This window comes from Denticeps clupeoides, chromosome 14 (assembly GCF_900700375.1).
Source record: "Denticeps clupeoides chromosome 14, fDenClu1.1, whole genome shotgun sequence".
NCBI classification, from domain to species: Eukaryota; Metazoa; Chordata; class Actinopteri; order Clupeiformes; family Denticipitidae; genus Denticeps; species Denticeps clupeoides.
The window spans coordinates 12,746,616-12,759,423 of NC_041720.1; the positions used below are offsets into that span (position 1 = coordinate 12,746,616).

Below are 12,808 nucleotides of genomic sequence, written 5' to 3' on the forward strand. Positions count from 1 at the left end.
AGTGGCTCCAAAATTATTGTTTTTTGTGTGTGTGTTCTCTTTTGATATATATATATATATATATATAAATTCAATTTTACTGCCCTACAAAGAATGTCATTAAATCTGTAGTCCTGTTACACTTTTATGTTCAGGACAGGAGTCTCTGTGTAGATTTTTCTTACACAAATTTGTTGTGACTGTGTGAATGCAATGTTTTTGGTAAATAAAAAAAGGACACTGACTCAAATTTATTAGTAGTTTCTTCATATTTTTTTTTTTTTCAAATATATAGTTTGTTTTTTTTGTTGACACATACTGATCTCTTAAGAGTTTACTTATACGTAGTTACACACAGTTACATGCATATGTAATCCTTCATAGATCCTGTACAAAGCTTTATGGCACTACACAAAATTAGCTTTATAAATGTAGTTTTCAAATATTACGTCATTAACACATACATTGTGAATCAGTGATAGTGAAGTGATTGTCATTGCGAGACACTGCATCACAGCACACGGTGACACAACAAAATGTGTCCTCTGTTTTTAACCATCACCCTTGCTGAGCAGTGGGCAGCCATGACGGGCGCCCAGGGAGCAGTGTGTGGGGACTGCACCTCAGTGGCACCTTCTGATTATGGGGCCGCTTCCAGGGCCCTTGTTTAAGAACAGTTAGTACAAGAAGTTAAATGAATACATTTATAACATGACTGTGTGGTACAATAGTGAGGATGCACATGTCCTGCTGTAATTTAACAAGTTCCACTCATGCTTATATGATATGGCAGCTTTATGGTTAAGACATTTCTTTGTAAATTGCAGATTTTCTTGTTTTAGTCATACCAGCAAATCTAAATTGTTTAAATCGGTTTATACAATGAGAAAAAGAAGGGCCAGTGTCCTTAAAGCATTTTGTGAATTACAGATATTCATGACGAAGCAGAATAATACATATTTTGGTTCATCCACTTAACAAGTGTTAAATATTACAAAGTTTTCTTATTCATCACTCAAAACTTTCTTACTCAAAACTGGTGTGAATTACCCTGGTCAGACTGTAGGAGCCTGACTATGGAAGGGTCACTCTTGGCGCCTTTGATGAACTCTTCTAGGGACAGCCGGCCTGTGGGTAAGTAAGAAAAATATTTTAGGAATGATGAATATTTTCCTGAACCCAGACACAAATACATAAGAAAAAAAATGCATTTTAGAAGATATTGAGGTTTTGCCCCGGTCTAATTATTTGTCTCTACATTTAAAATGTTCTGTTTTTTTTTTCTTAGTAACAAAAGAATATTAGCCATCTAATTTGAGTGCCATTTAATAATCAGTGTACAGACTCCACATTATTACGGTTTTTAATGTTTGGAAGCTGAGCTCCTACTTCTGTAAATGAAAAATTTACCATCATTGTCTGTGTCCATCTGTTTAAAAATCTTGTCAGTGCGTTTCTCAGGAGTAGATTCATCCTCTGGCATCTTCATCACTGAAGACACCATTTTGTATATTGCCTGTTTAAAAGAGAAATTACATTCACAGAATTTTAATTTTAAAAAAATCACATGTGGCTGAGAGACATTTAAAAAAACTCCTGTCTCCAGGGTGTCTAGTTTTAAGAAAAATAATTGGTTAGTCGTAAAATTTAGCTTTTACAATTTTTACGATTAATTTAATTGACTGACAACCTCACTAACTACATTTTAATGTATTTCAACTGTGTTATACAAAGTAATGTCCAACAACTCAATTTCAAAACTAATTTTTGTAGACCAAATGCTTTTATAGAGAAAAATATTTTATTTGAGAAGAATGGTGATAAGGTAGGCTGTTAAATAAAAATAATAGATCAATTTCCTGATCTAATCTATCATTAAGTGATGTAACATTGATAAATGTATATCCATTTCAGTCTGGTCAACTTTAAACCCTCTAAACAAAATATTGTATTTAGCGCCATTTATTGGTATTCGAGCACTGGGCCTTTTCTTATTCTTTTAAACGAGTAATCAGAGCTTCGCTATCAAGCTTACGTGGCTGTGCAGCTGAATGCTTTCAGTAGAACGAGTGACGGAGGCACGAATGAATGCTCTCTTTTCCTGGGGCATGCTCCACGAGAGGCTTATCAGCACTCTCCTGTCATGTCCTTATAGAAAACGCTGCTTTTAAGCAGCAACATATGGTCACGAGGCACTTGAACAAGGACATCTGTTTATTCAGGTTGGCTTTATCGCCACATATTCGGCTAAGACAATATTGATGTGGACCAGGCTGCTATGGCCACAATGCCTGGAAGAGCAAATACAGGCAATCCCAATCTGTGTTGGGGGAAAAGGTGTTTCCCTATTCTACATTACACATGGTCGAAAAAATAGCTTCATATAATCTGGGAAAGCTAAAGAAACCACAAAAGTTTAGAGTCACTAAATCCTCAGGAATTAGGTGGTGTATTCAAACCTGAAATTTCTGAGCTTGAACAAAGGAAGGTCCAGGTCCAGTATGGACATCACAATGTTGTTGTTGCAAGACCATCACATGCTAAATGCCAAACAGTCTTTGCAGTATAAAGAGAAATGTTCCATGCATGCACACCAAAATCTAACAAGAGATGGAAATCACTAAATGAATGTTCATTACTGTGTGGCCACAAGGAAACCTTGTTGGCCAAACCCTAAATGAACAGTAAGACATTTCTAAAATCAGACCAATATGTAGCACATTTCTCTCAGCCTGATAATAAATAATAAGAACTATTCATGTTTTTTGATAATGACAAGAATTATTATCATTCTATGATTAATCAGGACTGGTGGTGAAGAGAGAGTAAAATGTAGATTTTAAACTAAAAAGCCAAATAAGGTTGAAAAGGACCGAGCACTGTAACAATTCGTCTTGCAGGATTACGGATTCATCTATTTGTACACATTTGTCACCCTGAATTAATGGTGTACTGGCCACATTAACAAAACTATAAATTCTGAGTGAGTTTAGATTCAAGCTGAGGGATTGGTCCCGTTCCTCAGAGTGGTCCGCGCTTACGCACGCCTGATTCTCCAATGAGACGAGGTGTTTCATTCAAGGTTTATGACCCAGTGCACAGCCCCGTTACTGATGTTTACTGCGGAAGGCTGCAGACAAATTGTGCGCAAGATGAATGGACAACGCTGCTGAAGATGTCGTTGTTTATATGGGTCTATAAACACCAAATGTAATCTTGGCCAAGTGCGGACAAGACTGCGGCTGACACGGCACTCATCAAAAAGTCGAGCTTACAGAACCCCTGCACCTTAATTATTCCATCTGGTCATTCTTTTTGCTCACTTAATTACTGACTGTTTTTCACAGTAAAACCATCTTACACTTGTGGGGTAGAATAAATTACCAAATGGCGCCAATATAAGGTAAGTATTTGTATGAAAGGCACTATATAAACAGACTGACTAATTAGTTGTGTGACTGATTAATTGATCAGGAAATTTACACTTACACCTTTACGGCATTTATCAGTCACCCTTATCCAGAGCGACTTACAATCAGTAGTAAGTGGGGTTTGAACCGGGGTCTTCAGGTTCATAGGGTTTTACCCACTAGGCTATATTGCCCACTGCCCTTACATGGCAGCTTGTTTTGTTGGCTGAAAATAAAGTAGAAAGACTTGGACCTCTGTGAACCCATAACACCCATAACATTGGGGCAGTGGTAGCCTAGCGGGTAAGGAGGTGGACATGTGATCGGAAAACCGTCCCCTTTTCACTGCTCACTAACACTGCAGCCCAGCACACAGTGACATGGTGAAATGTGTCCTCTGCTATTAACCATCACACTTGTTGAGCAAAGGGCAGCCAAGAAAGGCACCAGAGGAGCAGTGTGTGGGGACGGTGCTTTGCTCAGTGGCACCTTGAAGGATCGGGATTCGAACCGGCAAACTTCTGATTACGGGGCCGCTTCCTTAACCGCTAGGCCACCACTGCCCCAACAAAGACATATTTCGTCTCTCAGCGGGCTTGAACCACCAACCTTTCGGTTAACAACCAAAGGTGCTAACCGATAGCACCACAGAGACATGGGTGATGGGTTAAATGCAGACGACACATTTCGTCTGTCACCATGCTGTGACATTCACAATGACGATCACTTTCGCTTCCGAGGAGCTGCTATACAGTTCTTCTGTTATTGGGAACACACCTGTACGATCTCCAGCATCTCCGCTCGGCTGATGTATCCATTGCCGTCCAGATCGTACATGCTGAAGGCCCACCGCAGCTTCTGCTCCAGGCCTCCACGTGATGTGACGCTGAGCGCGATGATGAACTCCCGGAAGTCAATGGTGGAGTCCCCGTTGGTGTCAAACGTGCGGAAAACGTGCTCGGCAAACTTGGAGGCATCGCCGTACGGGAAGAAGTTGGCGTAGATCCTCTTGAACTCGTCCACGGTGAGGTGGCCGGTGGGACAGTCCTTGAGGAAGCCGCGGTACCACTCCTGTAGCTCATGGTCGGTGAACTCTGTGTTCTCCCGTAGATCATTCAGCACTTCTGGCCGTAGTTTACTGTTTTGTTTACCCATGATGCAACACTCATAAATGTTCAAATGTTCCTGGAAAAGAATGACATGATTCTATTTCAACGAGATCTGGGCTCAAAAACAAACAATTACCTGCACAGGAGATTACGGAACCGGGTATCCACGGCAACCAGGCGGTAAGGCCCTGTTTAGGGTGGGTACACAAGCCTGGGAACGCCTGTACCTTCACAACCCGGGAAAGCATCAGGGGTTTCAGAGGGATACGCTAAGGATGTGCAGGGTTACCACCCAGCAAAGATTTGTGTGGAATACACATATTTTAAGATGATTGTGAACTCCGTACAGTAGTACTGAGTTCCGGAGTATTTTCAGTACTTTTGCGATACGCGCTTTATGGGCATGGCATTAATCGCGCCCCTCCCCCAACACATCGTCGATCCCCATCGCCGTCAGTGGCTCTCCTGCACCTACTGCTCCCTCAGGCAGGGGCTGAAACAGCATCTTTCCTAGATTCAGGGGGGAAGCCATAATGAAATAGAGCAATTTAAGATTTAAAATAGGCTGTACCACAAGGAAGAGGTGTACTGATTTTGTCCAATTAGCGTCCACCTAGCCAAGTTATGCCAGTCAGCAGACTGTTTTTTATTAACAATTTGTAGTCAAACTACATGGTAAACATGGCATGGAATATCTATGACATATTTATTAAGGATTTATTACATAAACTACCACTCTTTCTTTCTATCTTTGTGACACAAACCTGTCAAATCGCCCCCCTGCTCTGGTATCTGTCATCCTTGTGTGTATATTTTACACTTTCCAGAGTTCCAGGAGCTATTTTTCATCCCTCATACAGTAGATGGGCTCCTTTTCCCTCTTTGCTGCCTGGCAAGGAGATGGTGCAACCACAACCCTGGCACCACCCCACCGCTGGGAAACGGTGTCATTACTGCGGGCCAGAAAACTTCCATTGACACACGTCCCGTCGGGTAAGAAGGGAAGAAACAGAGTAAAGCCTGTGGTGGAAAAAACGGCTGTGTGACGGAGAACCATACGTTCCTTAAAATGAGATGAAAGGATGACAAATAAAACCGAATGTATTGGACAGACAGCTGACTGCATAATGGTTCCACATGGTTCTAATTAGAACGTCTTGGCTACATTTCACAAGCACCCTCCCTTTCTGGCTAAGACCTTTTTTCAAGTAATGTTTTTCAATTGAAACTTTTTTACATTTTCATTTAAACTTTGACCAATAGCAACAACTGTGTGTAATGGACGACAAGTCTTGAGAGCTGCTGGTACCGGTGGAGCAGTGCTGGAGAGCGAGGGGTGACGAGAGATCTGCGGTAGGAGGGTGCTGACCCTTCCTCGGCCCCGAGGGGTTCGGCATCCACCTTTTTTCAGATACTCATACTGATTCGCGAAAGCGTTGAGACAGGGTCTGAAACATTAAAAAGTATAATATATCAGTATAATAGCCTTTACAGATAACCATTTACGTGATTTCTTTATGACGTTTCCTTTTTTTTTCACTGCAGTGGCGATCACAATAAATTTTACGTAGCCATTTGTTTTGTTTTGTAGATTTTTAACGGTAATTTATGTCGATAGGCCACTGCAGAAGGCATAGGGCGGCGGTGTATTCCTTCTAATAAACGTAGAAACTGTTCACAACTTATAATTCTGTGGAAATCTGGTCCTTATTATTCTGCTGGTTTTTGGTGTGCATGAGCATATGGGTGAAGGCAAATAAAAAAGGTGTGCCGTTGTGTGCCATTCCTTTTGCGTTATAAATAATTATGTTATGCTCACGCTATTTGCCCCCGCGTCTCCAGTGTGGGGCCATGCAGTCCATAAAACCCTTGGAAGCTTGGGAACTCTGGAACCATATTTATATAGGTGGGCTCTAGGTATGTGCCAAGCTGGAATTTTATGAGCAAATTCAGCTGTGGCGGTCATTTTGTCGAGAGGAAGAAGGAGCGTTGCAGCATTTCAGATGAGGTTTACCACAAAAATGATTTTCAGACAAATCAAACCCATGATTTCAAACCCAGAGTTATATTGTTCTGATTTTGTTTTATTTTGTCTGAAAAGGAGCTTAGGGGATGTTAACCTCCAGGCCAACAGGATCCTATTAACACTCCCCCATGCTTTCAGTCCGCAGACATTACAGCTCCACGCAATTCAGCTCCCCAAATGCTTCCTATGTCTGTAGATTTCATAATTTCATTGGCCGCTGCCAATTATATTAACAAATGTTCCAGACCCAGGCTTTCTCCCACTGGCTCACACACACACACACACACACACACACACACACGCACACAGACCACTGTTTTCCACATTTCCCCTCTGGCCAGACTAACGGGACCGTTATTTTACACACAGCCACCAAATTCCTCAAACTCCCCACGGTCCCAGACGCTTCAACTTCGATCCACTCTGACGACTCTTTCCCAGTTACACTTGCCACATGTTCACCAAGAAATATCCTGGTGTGTGTGTGTGTGTGTGTGTGTGTTTGTGTGTGTGTGCACTGTCATCTGGATCATGTATTACGTGTAAAGGTGCATCCGTACACACCAACTGCCTCATTTCAATTCATAGCGCCGTTCGCTCCATTATGCCCGCCGCCTGTCAGAATTAGGCTCCTTTACACAGCATGGCCGCCGCGAGGAGCGATCCCCAAACACACCGGCGATTACAACACAAGGCCCGACCGAGACAACCAGCATCTGGGAACGTTACCGGCCCTGCAACGCTTTCTCCGCCGAATTGCCACTTCACCGGATCGAATCCCTGAAGAAAAGGAAAATGCGTCGATCACGAGCGTCTGAAAACCCCACATGGCACCTCACGCTTCTGTTTGGACCAACTTGTCTGGCCCAGTGGGCAACGCACTCATCTATGAACCAGACTGGCCCAAAAGTCACAGGTTCTACTCCCACTTCCTGCCACACTTCATCCCGACTGGAGGCCAGAGTGGATGAGGACGTCTGCCAAAATGCCATAAGTACAGTACAGGCCAGACGTCCGGGCCCAGCCTCTGGGTTGTAATTTGGTGACATTTTACACAATGTGACAATAAGAATATAAGATATACAGGTTATAGTACATTGACTTTTACTCTGCATGCTTGAAAATGAGCTGGGAGGGTGTGGAAGAGTTATTTCCAAAAAATGAATCTGTGATGCCATAGATATGAGTCAAGGGCTTTGGTAAGTTCGCTAAAACTCGGACATTAAATGCATCGGCTACTCCACACCTCGAAACGTTACATGGCAGCGCATCGCTCATTAATATCACAAAGCTTTCGGCCTGTACCGTAAACGTACATGGGGTGAAGACACGAACGTGAAACAGAACCGAAAAACCACAGGATGACCATGTTATTATAAACCACATCCGCCACGTGGCCTTATGTCAAATCGGCCACTTTACAGAAGAATAGAAATGTGTTTGACAGTGTGACCCCACCCTCCCATCCATGCAGACAATACATTTTTCTAACAATTAACCAACCAGTATGGCCGTGGAGTGTGACATATTTCCGCCGTGTCCGTGTATAAAACCTCGTGAACAGTTACCTCATTATTATTAAACCATCCACCAATTTCATCTTCACGCACCGACACATAAACCGCGGGACGAAATTTACCGAAATAAACAAATGACGAAGATCATTAACGTTTATCGTCATGGTAAATACTATTTTATTTAAAACTGGTCCCAAATCAGCTTAAAAAAAACTTACTGTAGACGGGTAGACGACTGCGTGATCTAGTCCGGTCGGTAAAAGCGAAACCTTCACCAGTTTTTATTATTTTTATTATTTCTCTAAACTACGCACTCGCAGCTGCATTCTGGATGCGCAAAGTGCGACTAACATTAATAACTGGAAAACTGTCGCAGACAAACTTTCACACGAGTTCGCGAATGATTTAGCGGCAACATTCACCAAAAAGCCACGAAAGTTCCCTCCATCATCTCCGGGATGCCGAACCCGCATCACTCCGGAGGAGCCACGGCAGCCAGACACTCCAGCTCCGCCGTCAACGGACGAGTCCAAATCATTTTTCTGGGGTGGGCGCGGGTTCAAAATGATGCCCATTTCACGACTTAAGTAGGCAGTGAACTTCTGTGGGGCGAAAACAATACGCCAGTGCATGGTGACAATTATGTTGAATTCTCCAAACACGAGCGGGGTAAATGTTCTTTTGAAATTACCAGATTTGGGAGACACGGCGTCCCCTCCCTCTAGGACGCGGAATTGACGCGTCCGTAAAGCCTTCAGCTAAAAAAACTTCCTCACGGCTCGGAAGCAACGCTGCTCGGGCGAAGGGAAAATGTCGAACTATCGACGCAGTACAACAATTTTATTTTGTAAAGCAGTATCGTCGTAAAGTGGTATGTCTCAGTGGGTTTAACAACCACTACGGATGACACCCACTCTCCGGACACAAGGACACGAATCCCTAGAGAAGTCACATAAAGGGGGAACAAAATGGAAAAAACCTTGGGAAGGAGTACACTAAACGTAATTTTCAGTGTTGAGGAGTAATGGAATACATGTACCGGCGTTACGTATTTAGAATACACAATATGAGAAACTGTATTTCGTTACAGTTTAAATGAGTGATAATCAGAATACAGTTACTTTTTTTTAATAAATGGATTACACGGCGGTCTTTTCCTGTTTCAAAAGTTAGGCTATCCCCTCTCTATCTCCTCTCTAATTTTTGTAATTCCACGCATAACACAGGTGTTCTGTCGAACATGCTGCCTATCGAGTTGTGCTACCTAGCGGATCTGCGCATGCGCAGTCCCTCAAGTTTGCGCTGTTTCAGCGCACATAAATCCATGCTACCCCTGAAGTTGTAAATAAATATGATTTAAATCACTATTGCACCATGCTCTTTATACTGTTACAGTGCACATGGACTGAGTGTGTGTGTAAGGTGACACGCCATCACCCGGTTTAACCTCGCCACTCGGAGAGTTTCCGCCGCGAGGAAGGTACGGTCCTAGTCAAAAAGAGGGTAATTTTTCTTGTGCAAGGCTACTTTTTATTTTAACTAAGTGATGGAATATGTTGGTGACCATAACAGTAATTACTTTTCAATGGCACATTTTATGTTTGTTTTCCACTTTTCAGCTTTATAAATAAAGAAATGGTTGGGGAAAAACAGGGCTTTTTATTATCTGTGATTGCTAGATTTATGTAGTTGTAAAAGCATGACAATATATTAAGTAATCCAAAGTATTCAGAATACATTACTCCCATTGATTAACTTAACGGAATGTGTTACAAAATACATTTTGAGGCATGTATTCTGTAATCTGTAATGGAATACATTTTCCCAACACTTCCCAATTTTGCACTTTTTAACGACGTGCATGTTGGTAGATTTTTGTGTTTGAAACCTAAACTGACTGCCTGATGTACAGTACAGGTCTATATTGTATTTGTTCTGAGTTTAGAAAACCATTGAAAAAAACATCATGATTGATAATGACGGACGATTTTATTACTTTATATAGAACATTGGTTAGAATATATATAGAAAATATATTCTATCCATCAGGCTACGCTGCGATGCAGGGTGTGGTTTGTACATTTTAAACCAAGCATGATAAAGGCAAGGCAAATCATAGCCTGTCCGGCACAACAACGGTTCATCTCAGTTCAAGTTCTTAGAGATAGTGTAAAAATGAAGACGACACCACTTTCCAGCAGCTTCTGCAATTATATCCTTCAAATTTCTATTTTCAGGATACATCTGAGTCAAGAGTCTAGAGCCTAGTTTTTCTGGAGTTTGGCTCCACACATGTAGGTTTGCCATTTGATGAGAACTCTTTATTGCGGCTGCAATACGCCATGTCGCCACACACACAAATATTATATATGGGGGAAGACTGGTCAGGAAGACATGAGATAATAAAACAGAGTAAAGGGAGGAGGAGAGGGGCAGGTTCTCCACAAGAGGAGGAAAGGGGTAGGTTCTCCACAATGTTTAGACTTTCAGATTAATGCCCATCTTCTGCCACCAACACATATCTAACCTTGGCTGAAGATACTGCCTGCCATGCTGACAGCAACGCACACACTCCTGTTACACAGCGGCTGCTTTGTGCATACCATGCTGTAGGGGGCGCTGTCTTGCAGGTCATAAGGATGGTGCTGCAAACTCACCGCTGGCCAAACCTCAGAGTCGCATCACATTTTATTGTGTTTGTTTTTGGCATATCATGACATGAAGGTCTTTGTGTTTTTGTGTCTAGCTTGCCTTGCTTGTTCACCAGCATTATCTGGGCCCTGCTCATACGTCATCCAGAGAATATGTGTATTTTCTTCAGGGTGGAGAGTACTCGTTATAAAAATTTGTTATAAAAATAAGTAATTTTTAATAGTCTGTTTGCAATTACAAAGTCTGTCTGTCTAAGGTAAACTAATATGAAAACCTGACTAACTTATGTTATGTAATATTTAAACAGGAATGAGTCTAGCTGTTGGAATTCCGGCTACAATCGGCTACGTGCTTCATCCATGATAGTAGTGTTCCTAAAGGAGATGTCCGCACCAGTCTCACATCAGCGAAGGAGACGTACGGTGAGCTCACCATGAAATGTACAAAGGTTGGAAGCAACACAAATGTCCTGAACAAAGTCTACCTTCATTCTTCATGGTAGCATGTGGTGATTAGATGGTTTAAAGTCTTTTATAAGGTTTTACCTGCATATTTAGGCTACATTTTGCATAATTACCTGACATGCTGAATTTCAAATCGAATATTTATTTATTTATTTATTTTTCTGTGGGGGGACAGGGGCTGGGGACAGGGGGGGATTGTGTATGTGTGTGTTCAGTGTATTGCATTACGTGAACATTTACTATGTACTCATCTGGTAGCCAGCAGCTTTTGATTAAGCTTCAACTTCAATAATAATTAATCTCTTCAAGGACTTAGTGCAGCATGTAGTGCATTAGCCTCATCACTAGAAGTGTCACGGGTTTGAATCCCCCATCTGTAAGTGGACATACTGTCCCCTGGGCACCTTTCATGGCGCTTTGTTCAGTGGCACCTCAGTGGCACCTTGGCATAGTGGCACTGCAACCTTCCAATGGGTGGGCTTGAACCACCATCCTTTCAATTAACAGCCGAATATTCTAACTGATTGCGCCACAGAGACCAGAGAATGATCTTTTCCATGTCTCTATCTGTCCTACTGGACAGCTCTCTCGGCTGTTCAGTAGGTCTAGTGGTGCACAGCCACAGAACACATTTATCAACAAGGCTTGCTTAGCTCCTAACAAGACTTTCCTTCCACAAACACAGAACTAATATTATTAATGCCTTAATAAACTAATAAACTGGATTTACTCAATTATTAACAGGGAGCTGTCTGTGGTGATGGTTCCTAGCCTGTGAAGGGGTTAAGCATCAGATACCATCTTAAGATTGTATCTGGACTTTCACAGATGGAAACCCGATAACATGCAACAGCATCTGTCTCTGCAGGAGGACAGCAAGTCCCTTGCAACAGACATTACCGAAGATGACAGCGTCTTGACATGCAGCTAATGGCAGATTACTGCTGCTAGTCTTCATCCCCAGGAACCAAAAAAAAGGGACCAGCAGCCACAGGTTTTTTTTTTTTAGTGACTGTGGCCTGCAGAATGTTTACTCTGAACACTGAGCCTAAAAGTAGGCATGAAGTTCATTAAAACCAGCATTTGGCAGGGGCAGCCTGGTTGATGGTGCAACATTTAAGCACACAGTGCTTCAAGATCCAGTCCATGTTTGTGCAAATTAGGAAGTTTGAATGACTTCGGGCCATCACTTCAGATTCCAAAAATAAAGCGTACAAATCACACAACTTAATATATATTCAGCGCTTATGTTTGTTCACATTGCATTTCTTTTTTCTAAATTTATAATCACTCTTTGCCCAGGGTTACCATCGATTGATTCAATAGGTCAATGACTCTCCCCTATCACCCCCACACACACACACACACCAGCCCATCATACATTGATCTCGCTGCTGTACCTTGGTCATGAACAGCCAGACAGAGCTGAAGCCACTAGTTGACTAAAAGCGATCAATGCCGTGTGCTAAATTCACAATCTGATTAATGTGGTATTTTTTATGTGTGAACTTAATCACAAGATTAATAGATATAAAACTTTGGTAGGGCACATCACCATACAATTATAAAAGTTATCCCATTCATCTGTTTATTATTACGTATGAGGTTTTTAGGGTTGTTTTAAATTTACATCCATCCAAAACAAGTTACT

The 12,808-nt window shown here is 42.0% G+C and overlaps 1 protein-coding gene across 3 annotated transcripts; it reads right to left on the minus strand.

Moving 5' to 3' along the window:
* Nucleotides 1-256: 256 nt before the first annotated feature.
* On the minus strand, nucleotides 257-8,550 carry hpcal1 (hippocalcin-like 1). 3 transcript variants are annotated; one of them, XM_029002548.1, is made up of 4 exons: nucleotides 8,464-8,550; nucleotides 4,167-4,574; nucleotides 1,390-1,495; nucleotides 257-1,107 (listed from the first exon to the last, which is right to left on the minus strand). In XM_029002548.1, exons 1-4 carry the CDS (start codon nucleotides 8,512-8,514, stop codon nucleotides 1,010-1,012), a joined length of 663 nt encoding a protein of 220 aa, XP_028858381.1. In that variant the 5' UTR covers nucleotides 8,515-8,550; the 3' UTR covers nucleotides 257-1,009. The 3 variants fall into 3 exon arrangements, with proteins under 3 accessions (XP_028858381.1, XP_028858382.1, XP_028858383.1); XM_029002549.1 differs by having other exon boundaries at nucleotides 8,260-8,512; XM_029002550.1 differs by lacking the exon at nucleotides 8,464-8,550 and adding an exon at nucleotides 7,254-7,617.
* Nucleotides 8,551-12,808: the final 4,258 nt, after the last annotated feature.

Excerpts from the sequence above, each read along its gene's own strand:
- hpcal1 (XM_029002548.1), bottom strand. The coding sequence starts at position 8,514 with ATGCGGGTTCGGCATCCCGGAGATGATGGAGGGAACTTTCGTGGCTTT. Across the intron at positions 4,575-8,463 it reads GGAACTTTCGTGGCTTTTTG|GAACATTTGAACATTTATGA; the intron begins GTGAATGTTGCC and ends ATTCTTTTCCAG. Across the intron at positions 1,496-4,166 it reads AGATGCTGGAGATCGTACAG|GCAATATACAAAATGGTGTC; the intron begins GTGTGTTCCCAA and ends TCTTTTAAACAG.